Below are 17,947 nucleotides of genomic sequence, written 5' to 3'. Positions count from 1 at the left end.
ACAAGGCGCCGAGCGCCCTCCTCATCAAATCGGCTCTCCATAGTCAGGTACCAAGGGCCATGAACTCCAACAGCGGGTTCAGAGGAGCTTGCCATCTCGAAGGAGCAAAAAGACAGCGAGAAATCGAAGGAATGGGAACAAAGAAGGTAGAACAAGTTGGGAGGGCCTTGTAAGGGGAGGGGAGAAGCTTACTGAGGGAAGGTAGACAGAAAGGATCACCAAAGAGCCGAAGACCACCGAGAGGCGAAAGCTGGGACGGCCGGAATGATGCAGCAGCAGCGGGCACCTTCGACTGAGAATACGCGATGAAACAGAGAATGCGGCGTAAAAGGCGAAGACGAGGGCTTTATACGAACGAGGCTGGTCGGCCTCGTCCGTCGGATGCAGGTCACGGAAGACGAAGTCATCATCTAGCCGTCCGTTTCAAAATAACCAGCGTCCCATCGTACGGATCATCACCGCCACGCAAGAGGAGCCACGTGGCGCTCTGTCGCCAGGCACAATTAATGCGCCCATACCGCGCATGCTTCGACTTAATGAAAAGGATTTGCGTGATTTTCGAGAAGATCTAGACAAGCAGACATCCATGATTGAGCGACAAGATAACCGAAATGAAGAGCCGAACGGCTGAATTTGGCAGAAGGGCCGAACGGCCCCAGAGATATTATAAGCGGCTGGAAGGCGACGACCGCCCGCTCGGACATATGGTCCAGTCAGTCGGACTCACTGCCTCCTTCGACTAGACTTGAAGGGAAGGCAAGTGATCCGGCGGTAAGAATGGGGGGCCCACCCTCTGAAGGATCCCAGCCTAAGGACGGATGGAAGGCTGGTCAAGCGGGTGATGGTCCGAGCGGAGCTAGAAATAACCCATCCATGGGATTGGGTTTCCGACGCCAAGGCGGGAGGATCGAATGGCCGAGCGGGAGACCGATCGGCTGGGATTGAATGGCCGAGCGGGAGACCGATCGGCTGGGATTGAATGGCCGAGCGGGAGACCGATCGGCTGGGATTGAAGGGCCAAGCGGGTGGTCCGTTCGGCCAAGATAAGGGCGAGGGTACAGAGGTAGCCGAGCGGCCTATCGCTTGTCTCGGGATATGGGATGTCAGAGATTAGGCCGTACACAAGATTGCACGATGGAAGATCTCGCCGTCACATCAGGGAGAGGTGGATACAGTAGCAGTATGGCCTCATGTATGCTCTTCTGACAGGCCCATACTTGGGTATGGTCTAAAATACAGATGACTGCTTCGATTGACGTGCCTGGGCTCTTTCGATAGTTCTATATAAGGCCTCCATTTCTTCACCAGAGGTACACAAGTCTTCTACTTAAAAGCCACTTCTTTGCTATTTCCTCGCCTGACTTGAGCGTCGGAGGGCCGTCGCCGGGACACCCCTCCCGGCTCGGTTTTGTTGCAGGTTCGCCGGAGCACCTGAGGATCCAGTAGGGAGCGTCACGTCCCCAGCGTTCGTTGACCCCTGGTTCGGACAGGATCAATCGTGATCTCCCATGAAAGACGAACAAGTCTTTCATGTGCCAGGTGACTACCTCATATTTAACACAAAATAAAATTTTTTCATTTAATAACAAATTCCAGTATTTAGGATGTATCTTTTCTTTATAAAGTTTGCGACAAATCATTCGTAACTCCCAATATATATTCTTCATTAAATACATCTGAAATATAAATTCATATTTTCTAGTCAATTCCAACATATTATTTGTTTGTGATCTTTTCCCTTCTCTTCAACAACTAAAAGGACATTAATAATTGAAGAATGCAAACATATCAAACTCAAAAATGTATTATAAAGCATAACTCAACAATGTATTATAATATAAACCCAACGTGTGCTCCCAACTTTTTTTTAATGTCTTCTCTTGATTTATACATTATTGAGTGAAGATATCACCGTTGTAAATTCTTTTAATAACTTTTTAAAATTATTTCTCAAGAAGTATGTCTTTTTACTTGCATGACGCTTCAATAATATTATTCAATTTTGTAACCACATACAAAAAAAAGATAGAAATTCTCATATGATTTTCAATAACAATTACAAGTGTAAGTCGCAATTGATGAGCAAAATAATAAACATAAAACGTAGACTTGTTCTCCATCATAATTAAATTTTTTAAGTCATTAAATTCTCGTCTAATATTGCTAGCTCCATCGTATCCTTGCCTTCACAAATTAGATATAGATAATCAATATTGGTACAACAAAAAATCAATAGTAGTCTTAAGTGTTAAGGCAATATGTCGCTTATATGCACAACTCCTAAAAAGCATCCAACAATATTTCCTCTTTCATCTACCAACCGTAAAATAACTACCATTTGTTCTTTAACACATGATCCCATGGAAAAAAAAGGTAGGAAAATGCTGGATTTTATTTTATTTTATTTAAATAACTTAAGGCATTCGAGTATCAGAAAGAAGGTTGCTGATTTCATCAAACACTAACGCAAAGTCCAGAGGGAGTTTATCTGTATGAAATTACAAGACTAGATCAAATTTTTGGCTGATGCTTCACTATCCCAAAGAGTTCCACGGACCCATTAGCACAAGCATCAATAATGCCGAAGAGCACACATCAGTGCAGGGAAAGCCCCCCACTAGAGTATTCGACTTCCTGGAATATAGTGACAGAAGAATCATCAGCTACAAAAATCAAGCATTTTGGTATCAAACATGTTTCTTAATCTGAATTCTTCACGCAATACTATTTCAGGCAACATACCGGAGGAGGTGGCAGTGAAGAGACCCAATCCGATGGGTGTGTTGGGAGAAGGCCCAACGAATTCAGCTGTCAAGAATAACACACCTGAATTTTAAAGGTTTCTAGTAATAGTTTACACAGCTGCACAGTTCAGTTTGTCTAATTTTACCTTCCAGACACCCAGTGCCAACGCGGCCAAGTTAAGGGCAATAAAAAGCAACTTAGGTGCAAGAGTATCGACTCTGGAGTCCTTGTAAGGTTCAAAAACTGCAAGACAGACAAACAACATTGACATAGCAACACGGAAAGTTGGTGGACTAGTAAAACATGTATCAACATGGATGGATGTCCTGAAGAGTAGATCTCCAGAAGTATAGGGACAAATATAACAAATATGTAACCAATGTAAATACATTCAAATGCATTAGTGAGATGAATCAACGCTGCATAGAAGCATGAGCTCTTGCGTCTTACTCTAGCAAAATAATAATAATAATGTTAAGTAATACAAACCTTTTCCAACTCCTTGAAGAGCACTTATTGGTTGCCAAAGGGCTGAGAAGGTAATACCGATACTGAATAAATGAACCGTGCTTCCAGCCATCCACATCATGAACCCCATCATTAACAAGTTTTTGAATGGGGCTTGAGCCACTTCCCAAGCTTTCTTCATGGGGCAATAAGAGAGGAAAGGTGGAACAAATTAAATAGACAAGTGAAGTTAAAAATACAACGAAAGCTAAGGACAATAAAGGTTTGGTCAAATAAAAAAGGAAAACTAGTTCAAACTTTAAAAATTGACAAAGAACCAGCAAAAGATGCCAGGCAGTTATTAAATGATTACTTGATCATAACAACATTAACCATAAGATTCATCACCGCCAAAAATTGCAAGAAGATAAGCAATATTCAAGTAGCAATGAATTATTAACAAGTAATCACAAAGCACTCATTGATCAATTAGTATTGACCATTTATCTAAGAATTTGAGCATACAGAGGAGCATCTTTCTATGAATCGACATCAACTTATAAGCTGAGAATCAGAATCGTAAAAAAAAAAGCAGATGCAGGCATTACTCAGCTCAATTCAGAGCATAAATGCTGCCAAACCATCATTTTCCTCGAGCAACAGATAATGGCGTAACCAGAGCCAAGACTGTTATTGCAAATATCAGCAAGAGATAATGGTAATTCTGAATAATGCAGACAGGTACAACACATTCTTTTTTCTTCTCACTCGTCACCAAGCCAAAAAAAGGAGAAAAAGAAAATTACTCAAACTCTTCTTGCCTGAGCTTCTGTACTCTAAAGCAAATGGAATAATTAGAGTTAAGACGCAAAGGATAGAGAGAGAGTTTACGTAATTCAAACTGAGTTATAAACCTTGATTGACATATAAATCAAGTTATCCATCTTCTCCATGTATAACATTTCATTTCATTATATAGCTTATCAAGTTTTTCAACTAAATCACGTAAAGTTGACTGAAGACATATACTTAATCTCAATTCCGAAACTGATCTTTGTTCTTATCATTATAAATCAAACATCATAAAAACAAACACGCACTAAATTAGCAAAATTTCACCGAGGATTCTGAAAAGGGGGTTTTTGGCAATCACACGACAAAAAAGGAGGATTAAAAACCCTAAAGCATCAGCACCTGCGTCTTCCAGGCCGCTTCGGCGTCCTTCTTTTGCCGGCTAGCATTGGCGTCATCCTGAGACAAACACACAAACAGATACGATCACGACAACCATAAACAGATCTACACAAGGAGTGCCAATAGCCTAATAGGGAGGATAGTACAGGATCCGAAGAAGATCGGCTGAAGCCGATGGGATCTGAGATGTCGGACGGCGAGGAAGAAGAACTATCCGCGAACTCGATCGCCCATCGCCGCGCCAGGCCTTTCCCCTTCTCCATAGCTTCTGCCCTTCCTCTAATCTTCTCTGATGCGATTCGGAGAACTTTGGCTCGATCGAAACCGGGCCCGAGCCGTGGACCGTGTTTTGGACGAACTCAGAGTCACAACGAACGGCGGATCGAGGAGGACACCGAAGACTCTCTCTCTCAAAAATAAAATAAAATAAAATAAAATAAAAAATAAAAAAATAAAATTTATGTAAGAAAACCTTTTGTGGCTGATCAATAGTAAAACGTGTTAAAAATATATTAAAATATATTTGTTAAAAGTAGAACAAATTGCGATCTGAATTGGCTTAAATAGTAATTCACCAGTTAAGTTGCTTTGGACCGTAATTTACAATTCAAAAGATGAATCATATAAGTTGATTGGTTCATGAGAATGAATCCCATCTATTTAATAGATGGAATCTATTCCTATCAATTAATGGATATAATGATCCATCTTCTAAATTATAATTTCGATCCAGAAGATCTATACTCGTAATTCACAGCCACAAAATCCAACATTCTGCTCCTTGTTTCACTCAGGTTTCAAATTTCCCGGCATCCAAAGTTTTAGCTTGGCAGAGAGCCTTCTTAGCTCCCGATAAGCCTGAACGCGAATCTAGCGCCGCACCGAAATTGATCCCCAAGTAGAGATAGATTGTGCACAAGATTGCCAACAGAGTCAGCATCATCAGGATGAACCGGTGCCGCCGAACCAGAATAGACCAACTGTCGAACTCTTGGGAATTCGACGACATCTGCTTCTTCGACGCATACGACACAAGAATCATGGTTTGGCTCCTCCTGTGGGGAGATGACAATGATTCAAGAACCATCTCTGTTCAGGTCAAAGCCTTGCTTGAAGATTAACACAGTGGAAGTCTTCGAATTGCTTGAAGAAGATGAAGGAAAGTATTCAGCCAAGCAAATTAATGCTGTGATTAGTGAAACAGAGAAAATTGGGGAACCATCAAAGAAGGAAGCACAGTTCATATATGTTTTTAATTCAAAATTAGCTGTTTTAATAGCTTTCTTTTACTAGTGGTATATGATTCCGTCTGAAGGCGATGAGATGGTGCGTTGATTCTGATGAATGAAAAATGATGAACCTCTCAAGATATGAAAGAACTCATTGATGATCATGCGTACAATGAGACGTGTCAACAAAGTTGTAGTGACTTAAGTCCGGAGTGGAAATCCCTGACTTGGCCCTCTGATGCTCAAGTCAGTGTTCTCTCTTGGAAAAATGGAAAAAGAACATTAAGAATGCAAGAAAATAGGATTTCAAATGCAAGTGCTTGTGTTTGCGTACCTAGCCAGTGGAGAGGATTCCCTTTTTTATACCACTTCACATAACTTCCGCAATAATGAGGTGGTTCCTAATTTGTTAGAGTGTGTTAAAAGATGAGACAAGTACAACCTAGAATTCGTGCAATAATGGTTTGAGGAATTTTTTTTTCTATCCTAATGTACCTTCTTTGTTATTTATGACTTGAATTCTTGATATGATGACATATGCAAAAGAATATATCATTGTAACCGATTAATGAATGAAGAAGCTTCGAGAGAATATTTCCAAACAAATTTATCAGACTGTCATGAAATTGTCGACTACTTGTCTACTAAATAGATACTTGCCAATCCTTAAACCGGTCGTATCATGAGAACACTTTCTATTAAGTATATCTCGGCCGATCATGCATTAAGAATACATTCTGCTGAATATATCCCGACCGATTATGTATTAAAAATATCTTCTGTTGAATATATCTTGGTTGACCATGCATTAAGGATATCTTCTATTGAATATATCTCGACCGGTCATATATTAAAAATACCTTCTGCTGAATATATCTCAGTCGGTCCTATATTAAAAATACCTTCTGTTATATATAATTTTGGCCGGTCATTAAGCTGGTTGTATGCTAAAAGCTTTATAAGGCTGAGTGCCTTTAAGCTCGATCGGACCTTGCCTAGTTGAGCACATACAAGCACCTTTACGATCGTTCGGTCTTTGCTCGGCCGAACGTATGCTAGAAACTTTATAAGCCTAAGTATCTTTAAGCTCGGTCGAGCTTTGCCCGGTTGAGCGCATACAAGCATCCTCACACTTGTTCGATCTTCACTCGACCAAACGTATGCTAGAAACTTTATAAGGTTGAATGACTTTAGGCTCAAGCGGGCTTCGCCCGATCGAGCGCATATAAACCTCCTCACACTCGTTCGGCCGAATGTATGCTAGAAACTTTATAAGACTAAGGTGGCATTTGGTTCTCTCCTGGGAATCAGAATGGGAATGGGTATTATATTATAGTGGAATGGGAATGGGTATGAGCTTGGGTATCATTCTTAAAATTAATGTTTGGTTAGTTAAATATTTTCAATCGGAATGAACCTAAATTTTCTTTTTTACCCTTAGAGAAAAATAAGATAAACAATTAGATGGAAGATAAAGTTGAATGTGAGAGAAACATATGATGAGAGAGAATGATGAGAGATAATGTATGATGAGAAAAAATGAAGAGAGCGAAAGTGTGATGAGAGAAAATGAGGAGAAAAAGCGTGATAGAAGAGATTGAGAAGAGAAAAAGTATAATAAGAGAGAAAATGTGCTGAGAGAGAAATAGTGATAGGAAAAAATGAAGAGAGAGAAAGTGTGATGAGAGAAAATGAGAGATTGAGGAGAGAAAGTATGATGAGAAAATGTGATGAGAGAGAAAGTGTGAAGGGAAAAAATGAAGAATGGGAAAGTGTGATGAGAGAAAATGAGGAGAGAGTGTGTGATGGAAGAGAATAAAGAGAGAGAAAGTGTGATGAGAGAAAATATGGAGAGAGAGTATGGTAAAAGAGATTGATGAGAGAGAAAATATGATGAAAAAATAAGGAGAGAATGAAGAGAGAAAAAAATAATGAGAGAGAATATAAAGAGAAAATAGTAGATAATCTAAAATGAGAGAGAATGAGGAGAGAGAGTGTGATGAAAGAGAATGAAGAGAGAGAAAGTGTGATGAGAAGAAATATGGAGAGAGAGAGAGAGAGAGTATGGTAAAAGAGATTGAGGAGAGAGAAAGTATGATGAAAGAGAAAGTATGATAAAAAAATTAGGAGAAAATGAAGAGAGAGAAAATAATGAGAGAGTGTGTGTGATGAGAGAGAATATAGAGAGAAAATGGTAGAGAATGTGTGATGAGAGAAAATGAGGAGAGAGAAAGTATGTTGAAAGAGAAAATGTGATGATAGAATGAGGAGAGAGTAAGTATGATGAGAGAGAATAAGGAGAGAGAGTGAAATGAAAGAAAAATTGAACAAATATACTAAGAGTATTTTCGTCCAAACTTAATTCTTATTCCCATTCCATCAAAACCCAAGGGAGGGAGTAGGTTTCATCCATACCCAAATTTTTAGGATTCATTCCAAAATCTTGATTCCATTCTCATCAACTAAACATAAGGTTTGAGAATGAATCCATTCTCTCATTTCTAAACCTCTAAATCAAACGCCACCTGAGTGTCTTTAAGCTTGGTCGAGCTTTGCCCGGTTGAGCGCATACATGCATCCTCACATTCATTCGGTCTTCGCTCGATCGAACGTATGCTAGAAACTTTATAATGCTGAATGACTTTAGGCTTGGTCGGGCTTTGCCCGGGAGCACATACAAGCATTCTCACACTCGTTCGGTGTTCGCTTGGCCGAATGTATACTAGAAACTTTATAAGGCTGAGTACCTTTAGACTTGGCCGGACTCTGCCGGGTCGAGCGCATACAAGCATCCTCACATTCGTTCAGTCTTCGCTCGACCGAACATATGTTAGAAACTTTATAAGGCTGAATGACTTTAGGCTCGGCTGAGCTTTACCCGATCAAGCGCATACAAGCATCCTCTCACTCATTTGGTCTTCGCTCGGCCGAACGTATGTTAAAAACTTTATAAGGCTGAATGACTTTAGGCTCGGTTGGGCTTTGCCCGGTCGAGCGCATACAAGCATCTTCCCACTCGTTCTATCTTCGCTCGGCCAAATGTATGCTAGAAATTTTATAAGACTGAGTGCCTTTTGGCTCGACCGGACTTTGCCCGGTCTAGCATACAAGCATCCTCACATTCGTTCGATTTTTGCTCGGCCGAACGTATGATAAAAATTTTATAAAGCTGAATGCCTTTTGTCTCGGGTAAATTTATGTCCGTCCAGGCACATGCACAAAATCCCTCAGTTGGTCAGCCTCTATCTGTCCCTTTGCATGATACATACTTGATAAGGCTAAGAACCTTTGGACTCGGCCAGTATTTCCCATCCGAGCATATACCAAAAAAAAAAAAAAAAAAAAAAAACCTTATGCTCGACTAGGATTGGACATTACCCCATCCTTTCAACTTTGACTTCCAGTCACTTGAAGGGTTCGTTCCCCTTAATCCGTATCAGTATATTTAGTGAGGATTGTGGATGGTCGAGGTAAAAAGATTGTGTTCTTGCACCAATTGTTACAGAATCCAATGAGTTTTTCATTTATAAAGTTTAACGAATACCTTCGTTCAACAAAATGCATGCACCGTCAGTATAATACAAACTCAATTTGTATAGCAAATAATAAACCAATAGTTTCTCTTGGTATCAGAGCACCAATCCGAACATGTTCAGACCAACAACACAAAAGCAGGGAAGAAATTAAAGATTTAAGATGATGATGTATTTGTGACATCGAAACGGATGGCATCATGGAAAAAGAACTGCTAGCTTTGCTCTGAGATCCTTTCTCAAAATTTTACCAGAGGGCGCCTTCGGAATGGCATCGGTAAAGAGAACCTTGTTGATCCTTTTGTAGAACACCACCTGCGAGAGTCAAACTCGGAGTCTGATTAAAATGCTTCAAATATGATGAACAGATCGAAAAGGTGATAACAAAAATTGGTCTTTAGTTGTACCTGCTTGGAAATGTATTGCTTGATCTCATCCTCAGTGATTTGTGACCCGTTCGATCGCACAACAAAAGCAACAGGAACTTCCCCTGCTGCTTCATCTTTCATCCTGCAAACCACAAGTCACCAAGAGCGTTGTGACTGCCAATCATGACCATGACTTTTTCAACATCAATAACATGAACTATAAGTTTTCAGTCCGGAACTCACTGGACTACCGCAGCATCGGCGATGTTCGGATGGGTGATAAGTAGTGCTTCAAGCTCGGCTGGGGCTACCTGGAAGCCTTTGTACTTGATTATCTCCTTCAGCCTATCGACGATGAAGACCTCATCGTCATCGTCCACAAAGCCTATATCTCCTGTGTGCAGCCAACCATCCTTGTCTATGGTGTTGTTTGTGGCCTCTACATCATTGATATAACCTGCACAATTCACCAATTCAAACTTCAGTCATCCTTTCTTCTTCTTTTTTTTTTTTCCTTCAGAACGGCAAGATCAATCCAAATTAATTGGAGCAGCCTTCTTTTCGGAAGTTCAAATTTTCTGTTGTAATTCTCAATGTAATTTTGGCATCACAAAGTGAAGGATGTGTCGATGGTGTTATGTGTGTCAAAAGTTGGTATGATCCTCCTACATATTACTTACCACACTAAATTTTAAGTAAACAAGTTCAAGCTATAAACAGGTGAATTAGTAATTATAAAGATATGACATTCTGTTTCCACAACGGAGTTCAGTTCAGATCCATCAAAGAAATAACTCCTAAATAGATTCCGATTGAATCGGTCAAACAGGTCAGTCTAGAAATACTGCATTGGATTAATAGATCAAAATGAACTAAAGCATCCAATCAAAGAATATATTTGATGGCCCCTCCAGTTTGGATGTCACGATCAGTAACAAATAATGAGAGCCAGCTTCAAGGTGAGCAAATGGCTACTAAGACACACCAACTCTACCAACCAACACCAAACCACCAAATATTGATACATAAAGGACGACCTAACTTATGCAGAATGTGCAGCATGCATGTCCCATGTGATGGGAGCCAGCCTGATAATCATGCAAAACAATGGTGGACCTACACATTTCGTATGCCTTCAAGTTAAGATTATTTATGGGATAAGCAAGTTGGCCATATGATTAAGTCAAGTAAACAACAAGGATGGACCAGCTGCTATCATGATGTGATCATGCACGCTTCAAAAAAAAACAACAATTTCTTAATCAATTGAACAGTTCATTCTAGCAGAAGCTTGTTTAGGTTGCTGCTGATTTAGGTCAGGTTAGGTTAGGGGAGGGTAAGTACCTAATTAAGACACATATACATGAACTATAAATCTTCTCCATTGCAGCTTCTTCACTGGAAAATAGTTGTTAGAGAGTAGGTTAAACTAAAATAAGTCAATCTACTATGCATAATGGGTCGCGTGAATCATATTTTATCCATGTTTGACAAGTCAACGTCTACAGGGTCGGCGGAAGAACTGGCAAGCAATCTAACGCGAGCGCACATGAAATTTGTTTGCGTTCCTGATCACAACGCGCATATTGACAAGAAGGATCAGACAGTAGGGGAACGAAGAAAGAAACTGACGAACAGCTTGTACAGAAGGAACATGCCTGAGTACTCCAAAATCGATTGATTATTATGCTAGGGGCAAAGATCGAAGAGATGGAATTACCTTTCATGATTTGGGATCCGCGGATGCAGATCTCGCCGCGCAGGTTGCGCCCGAGCGACGCGCCGGTGTCAGGGTCCACGATCTTCATCTCCGCGTTCCGCACCACGGTGCCGCAAGCGCCGGACTTCACCTCGAACGGCACTTTCGCGAACGCCAAGCACATCGATAGCACCGGCCCGGCTTCCGTCATCCCATAACCCTAACAAATTTCAAATTTCAAACTCCTTCCCCGAATTAGTTAAAATAAGCAGAAAATAGTCGGTCGAAAATTGTGCGGGTGTGCGGCGGGCCCCACTAGAGGCACTCACCTGCCCGAGCCGCGCGTTGGGGAGCTTCGCCATGAACTTCTCCTCGAGCTCCTTGCCCATCGGCGCGGCGCCGGACATCACCATCCGTACGGAGGACAGGTCGTACCCGTCCATCAGAGGGCTCTTGGCCAGCTCCAGCACGATGGGCGGCACCACCGGAGCCACCGTCACCCTGTACCGCTGCACCAGCTCCAGCAGCGGCGCCACCTCGAATCGCCGCATGATGAGGATGGCGGCACCCACCCGGAGCCCGCAGAGGAGCACCGAGTTGAGAGAGTAGATGTGGAACAGCGGCAGCACGCACAGGAGCACGTCGTCTTCGTGGAAGTACAGATTGGGGTTGTCGCCGTCCACCTGCTGCGCGACGCTGGTGATTAGACTCCGATGCGTCAGCATCACGCCCTTGGGCAGCCCCGTGGTGCCCGACGAGTACGGTAGCGCCACCACGTCGTCGGGATCGATCTCCGCGGCAGGCAGCTCCCCGGCGTCCGCGGCAAGAAGCTCCGCGAAGCGGAGGCAGCCGACGCCTCCGTCGTCGTCCACCGTCACGATGCCCACGCGGCGCTCCTCTGCGAACTCACGGATCTTCTCCACGTAGCACGACTCCGTGACGATGACGCGCGCCCCCGCGGCCGCCGCCTGCTTATGGATCTCGCCGGGGGTGTAGAAGGGGTTGGCGGTGGTGGCGACGGCCCCGGCGTGGGACGCGGCGAGGAAAGCGATCACGAACTCCGGGGAGTTGCGGAGGAGGATCATGAACACGTCCCCCCGGCCGACGCCCGCCCGGAGGAGCCCCGCGGCGAAGCGCCGCGCCGCGGCGTCGACCTCCGCGTAGGTGAGCACGACCCCGGACGCGCCGTCGATGATGCACGGGCGGTCCGCGAACTCGGGGAGCCGCTCGAAGCAATAGGCGTGCAAGGGAATGTCGTTCTTGATCTCGATGTCCGACAGCTTGGACCGGAAAATAACCTCCTCCTCCACCGCGATCGAACCCATCCCGAGACAATTCCCTCAGCAGCCGACGACAGTGCTACCAGCAGCGGAGGTAGAAGGCGAGGAGAGAAGAAGAGCCTCGATTGCTTCAGGTCAATCAGATGAATTCTCTGCTCTCCCCTGCCGGAATACGAAAGGGCCGCGGCGTAATATAGCCGGTGGCGAGGGTCGGTGAACCTACGTGGACGGCATGATAGCGTCGAAAGGTTGACTTAATTGTTTTCAATGGGCAAAGCCTGGGCCGTTTCCGTGTTCAAGGGGCCGGCCGGTTGGGCGCGGCAGATTACGCAAACGCTGGTTGATCGAGTCAGGGCAGCGTGTTGATCGAGTCCGACTTTGACACGGTCCGAACTCGATCGTGACCGGATGTAAATGGAGTCGCTCTCTGAGTCGCTGGGAATTTCCCACTGAAAGGAATGGTTTGGTTGGGACTGGTGTAAGTCGCAACTAATTAGGTAGCAATTATTGGTAGGTGAGCTCAAAGCTGTCAAAACCAACCGCTAACGATCGATACCAAGACGACTTTCTTTCTGTCTTTTTTTTTTTTTTTTTTTTTTTAATAATAAAAAATGTTCCACTCTATGTTTTGTGGTTCGCCATTTAATTATTAAAAGCGTGCATAGCGTTGGGAATTTGATAACACAAATTTTACTATATTCGAACTATAAACATAATTATCATAATTTTTATTATTTCATAATTATTATTAACATTATATATTAAGTTATCATATTTGTCATAATAAGTTTGTCGGTTGCTTCTATTGCGGTGAGGAATTAGTACGAAATAAAAAAATAATAATAAATTACTAATTTTGGAGAAGAAATTAGAAAGAATTTGTCGTTAAAAGAGTAATCATGAATGAATGAACAACTATTCATCGTTGACGAACCAAATTCTCTCGACTTCTTTATGTTCTCTTCGTGCACCCTTATTATTACCTTGGATTCATATGAACAATTAATATAAAAAAAAGCTACTACAATTAACTTAATTGCTTTATCAAACGAATCAACAACATCAATATTTTACCTTTATCTCATATTAAATTATTTTTATCAATATGAGCATATTTAATTTCTTGTAATGATTATTAAAATCATATTTTAAGTACTTAAAAAAAGTAACTAGTCAACCATTGAATAAATGTCAAAAATAAAAATATATTTTAATTTTTCTTTTTAGCTAAAATTTATTTATTTTAATCAGTCGTTTTTCTAATAATTCTTATAGTCCAATCATCTATGACCAATATTGATCCTTTATGAAAGCTATAGACCAATATTGATCCTTTCTAAAAGCTGAAAAGATGGAATAGCTGGAATGATGTGGCTGAAATGTTGATCGAGTTGCCATGATTTAGAGAAGGGAGGATATGAGCTATCTATTATGTTGATTAAGTAGTAAGAATGCCTTTAATCAACGTTGCTCTGGTCTTTGGTACCCCAATACTCAAAGAAGGTGTAATAATTCTAAGGATAACACATATAATTAATATTCAAAAAACTGAATTTTTATAATTTAAAAATGGGTTTAGAAGAAATAATTTTTAAATTATTTGTAATCATTGAAAAATTCTAAAATTTTTGGTAATTGTTAAATAGGCTTATCTAAAATAAAGATAAAAATTTCACGGATGAAAGAAAATAATATTAGCAGAAATAAATTATTTTCAACATAAAATGCATTTTTTTTAAAAAATACATAACAAAGATATTTTGAGATAAAAAATTCTTGCATCTTTTTATCAATATGTTTATCAATATGTAAAATAGAAGTTATATTTTTGAAAAAAAAATTAAGATTGATTTTTGAAAAAAAAAATACTATTAAAAATTAATATTTTGTAAAAAAAAATCATAGAAAATTCAATAACAGTAAAAAAATTCTTTGATAGAGAACATGATATTTTATCATAAAAAATTTTTTTTAAAAAAATAACTTTATGAAATAATTTTAAATTCAAAACATGATTTTCATGTTGGACCCCGTGGTAGTTTTGATGTGATCAACCAAGTTGGTTAGGTCCTGCTGTGTTTGATCCCTGTGTCTGAGTGTGCAGGAGCTTAGGAACATAGGAAGTCGAGCGGAAGACGCAGCTAGCGAGAAGGACGGCACGGGAAGGGAGCCGACGGGCTCGGTGCGTCCGAAGGACGAGAGAGCTGCGGAAGAGTACTCCGGTGGGCGTGAAGAGCGTGCGCAGCGTTCGAGGGACGTGAAAAGTCTGTTCGAGGAGAAGGCCGGAATTGGGTTCGGTGAGCCCTATTCCTTGGTCGCAATCACCCAAAAGAACGGAGCTTCAAGCTAAAGAGGAGAAGAAAAGAAGACAAAAGAGGTTGAAATTACTGTAGCGTGAAAACCTCAAGGCGCCTTAAACACATTGAAGGCGCCTTGAATGATTGTTTAAGGCGCCTTGAGCAGTCCAGTTTGTGTTGTGGATAAAGTTTTATCCGCAGATCGAGTTGGAGGCGCCTTAAACCTTGTTGAAGGCGCCTTGGACCCTCGAGATAGACTTTCCAGGAGCTATAAAAAGGCCCCTGGAGCTAGGAATTCAACAACAACTCAAGCAATCAATGTGTAGCCATTCCTAGCAATAGTTCTAAGCTTCCAAAGTGTAAAGGCTTCTCCGCCTTCAGAAAGGAGATTTTTCATCGAGCTTTTTCTTACTGCCCTGGATTAACAACCTCCTTGGTTGTAACCAGGTTAAATCCTGTTTTCTACTTAATTTCTATTTCCGTGCTTGGTTTAATTTTATTTCTGCCTTTACTTTATTTACTATTGCATTAATTGAGTTGAAATCCGAGGAGGGTATTTTTATTTTGTGTTTTCAGCAATTCACCCCCCTCTTGCCGGCCTCCGCTGCACCAACAAGTGGTATCAGAGCCTGATCGCCTCAGAAGGACTAACCGCCAACTGAAGCACTACGATCAAGACGATGGCCGGAGCGAACATCCATCCCCCGAAGTTCGATGGAGACTTCGCCACATGGAAGCGCAAAATGGAGGTATTTTTTAAAACGGATTTTGATATTCTTATTACAATGAAATATGGTTTTACAGCGCCGAAAGACAAAGAAGAAAACACATGGAGTAAGAAGGAGCAAGCCGATTTAGTCGCCAACGGAAAGGCTGAGTTCCACCTACTCAGCGTTCTGCCGCCGCAGGAGGTAAACCGGATCGGAAGCTACGACTCCGCGAAAGATCTCTGGGAAAAATTCCTGGAACTTCACGAAGGTACCTCCGAAGCGAAGCTAGCAAAGCGCGACATCCTCCGGAACCAGTTGACGAACCTCCGGATGAACCAAGGCGAGAAGGTAGCGCAACTCCAAGCGAGAATCAAGGAGCTGATAATGCAACTAACGAACCTTGGAGAAGAGGTAACCAACCGGGACTCTATCCGGTACGCGCTCAATGCCTTCCCGAGAACTCCAGAGTGGGCCTCCTTAGTAGATGCATACTACATCTCTAAGGACCTCGAGGTAAGTACGTTAGAACAGTTATTTTCGACTTTTGAACTTCACGAATCTCGAGTTTCAGAGCCAAATGGAGTAGAGAAGACCGGTCAGAACATAGCTCTAAAGGCAAAAGTAATCGGTTCTGACTCCGAAGCCTCGGGCGATGAATCCGAAGCAGCACTACTGGTAAAACGGTTCAATAAGTTTTTTAATTCTAATAAATTTAGACCGCAGAAAAAGAGGCATCAACAAAGAAAAAGGACGGTTCGCTGCTACAATCGAAGAAGGGCACATCAAGGATGACGCCGAAATTAAAGAGAAAGGAGAAAGAAAGGAAAATCAAACAAGAAACCGAATCCTCCAAGCACAAGAACCTGAAGGCTACTTGGTCGATTCATCATCCTCAGTCAGACATCGAAGAATTCTCGGGACTAGCACCGATGGCCAACCATCAGCTAGAAGAAACGCTCGTCAGAAATGAGCATAGATGAAGGGGAGGAACATCGGAAGGAGAAAGCAATGATGAAGGGGAGCATCGCAAGATGAGGTAAGTAAGGTACGTGCCTAAACTCTAAACAATCTTTTGAGTTTATTAAAGCTTTGTCTAAAGAATTAGATCAATTAGAAAAAGAAAATAAAAATTTGAAATCTGAAAATAAAAATCTAAAATTAGAAATTGAGAAATTAAGAAATAGTACATGTTTAAATAGATTTCCAAATTCAAAAATTAAAGTTTATGGAAAATTGAACTGGTATATTAGAAACCATCAGGGCCGACTTAGAAGGATACCCAAAAATTATGTACCCCTAAGTATCCGAATAACCCTGTAGGTAGGAACCTCTATTGGGTTCCAAAATCATGCTAATTAATTTTTCAAAATTAAAAGCTTACAGTGAGAAAATTAAATATTGAAATTCTTTATGAAAGCTTTGTCTAAGGAAGTGGTTGTTGCTCAATAACCAAGAAGGCCTAGTGCCTCGCCACGACCTGGAAGCTAAAATAAAAATGTTTAATTAACTTTATGAAAAACATTAAACTAGAATTAAATAATGCTTTAAAAGTTCTTAAATCTTTTAAAATAAAAAGTCGATTGTGAAAATTCAAAAATTTAAATTTGACTTAGAAATTTTTTATTGACTTAGAATTTTTTAAATCAAATTTGACTTAGAAATTTTTTGGAAAATTTTTGTCTTAGAAATTTTTTTAAAATTCAAAAATTTGACTTAGAATTTTTTTGTTTGGAAAAATTCGTTTTTGAATTAGAATTTTTTTAAATTCTATACATTTCACTTAACTTAGGTTATTTTTTTAACCCCATTTTTGCTGTGATCAAAGGGGGAGAGAAAAATACAAGTTTAGGGGGAGTTAGAAAATTTTGAAATTTCTGTTATTATAAAAAGTGTTGCAATTTTACTAATTACAAAAAAAAAAATTATGCTTAACTTGTTAGTTTAGTAATTTTTTCTTTAAATTACTTTTTATGTCTATTTTAACCCTAACTTGAACTTGGGTTGATGCACATCAAAAAGGGGGAGATTGTTGGACCCCGTGGTAGTTTTGATGTGATCAACCAAGTTGGTTAGGTCCTGCTGTGTTTGATCCCTGTGTCTGAGTGTGCAGGAGCTTAGGAACATAGGAAGTCGAGCGGAAGACGCAGCTAGCGAGAAGGACGGCACGGGAAGGGAGCCGACGGGCTCGGTGCGTCCGAAGGACGAGAGAGCTGCGGAAGAGTACTCCGGTGGGCGTGAAGAGCGTGCGCAGCGTTCGAGGGACGTTAAGCCGGGATGGAAGGCTGCTCGAGGAGAAGGCCGGGAATTGGGTTCGGGTGAGCCCTATTCCGGTTGGTCGCAATCACCCAAAAGAACGGAGCTTCGGAAGCTGGAAAAAAGAAGACAAAGAGGCTGAAATTACTGTAGCAGTAACCTTGAAGGCGCCTTAAACACATTGAAGGCGCC

The 17,947-nt window shown here is 41.3% G+C and overlaps 2 protein-coding genes across 2 annotated transcripts; both read right to left on the bottom strand.

Moving 5' to 3' along the window:
- Positions 1–2,374: 2,374 nt before the first annotated feature.
- LOC122000654 (ER membrane protein complex subunit 4-like) lies at positions 2,375–4,719 on the bottom strand. Its single transcript, XM_042555054.1, has 6 exons — positions 4,533–4,719; positions 4,387–4,443; positions 3,235–3,388; positions 2,891–2,988; positions 2,743–2,808; positions 2,375–2,634 (listed from the first exon to the last, which is right to left on the bottom strand). The coding sequence occupies exons 1-6, from the start codon at positions 4,647–4,649 to the stop codon at positions 2,596–2,598; spliced, it is 531 nt and encodes a 176-aa protein (XP_042410988.1). The 5' UTR covers positions 4,650–4,719; the 3' UTR covers positions 2,375–2,595.
- A 4,472-nt stretch (positions 4,720–9,191) lies between these two features.
- On the bottom strand, positions 9,192–12,753 carry LOC122000653 (4-coumarate--CoA ligase 3-like). Its single transcript, XM_042555053.1, has 5 exons — positions 11,545–12,753; positions 11,237–11,435; positions 9,760–9,973; positions 9,556–9,658; positions 9,192–9,463 (listed from the first exon to the last, which is right to left on the bottom strand). Exons 1-5 carry the CDS (start codon positions 12,538–12,540, stop codon positions 9,347–9,349), a joined length of 1,629 nt encoding a protein of 542 aa, XP_042410987.1. The 5' UTR covers positions 12,541–12,753; the 3' UTR covers positions 9,192–9,346.
- Positions 12,754–17,947: the final 5,194 nt, after the last annotated feature.

Source organism: Zingiber officinale, chromosome 7A (genome assembly GCF_018446385.1).
Source record: "Zingiber officinale cultivar Zhangliang chromosome 7A, Zo_v1.1, whole genome shotgun sequence".
NCBI lineage: Eukaryota > Viridiplantae > Streptophyta > Magnoliopsida > Zingiberales > Zingiberaceae > Zingiber > Zingiber officinale.
This window is presented reverse-complemented; position numbering and strand designations above follow the sequence as displayed.

What these genes read in the sequence shown, in the direction of transcription:
- LOC122000654 (XM_042555054.1), bottom strand. Translation starts at nt 4,649, where the DNA reads ATGGAGAAGGGGAAAGGCCTGGCGCGGCGATGGGCGATCGAGTTCGCG. An exon ending in GCCGATCTTCTTCGGATCCT is followed by an intron (nt 4,444 to 4,532) that starts GTACTATCCTCC and finishes TGTTTGTCTCAG; the next exon opens with GATGACGCCAATGCTAGCCG. An exon ending in AAGCGGCCTGGAAGACGCAG is followed by an intron (nt 3,389 to 4,386) that starts GTGCTGATGCTT and finishes TGCCCCATGAAG; the next exon opens with AAAGCTTGGGAAGTGGCTCA.
- LOC122000653 (XM_042555053.1), bottom strand. Translation starts at nt 12,540, where the DNA reads ATGGGTTCGATCGCGGTGGAGGAGGAGGTTATTTTCCGGTCCAAGCTG. An exon ending in CCAACGCGCGGCTCGGGCAG is followed by an intron (nt 11,436 to 11,544) that starts GTGAGTGCCTCT and finishes GAAATTTGTTAG; the next exon opens with GGTTATGGGATGACGGAAGC. An exon ending in GCCGATGCTGCGGTAGTCCA is followed by an intron (nt 9,659 to 9,759) that starts GTGAGTTCCGGA and finishes TGTGGTTTGCAG; the next exon opens with GATGAAAGATGAAGCAGCAG.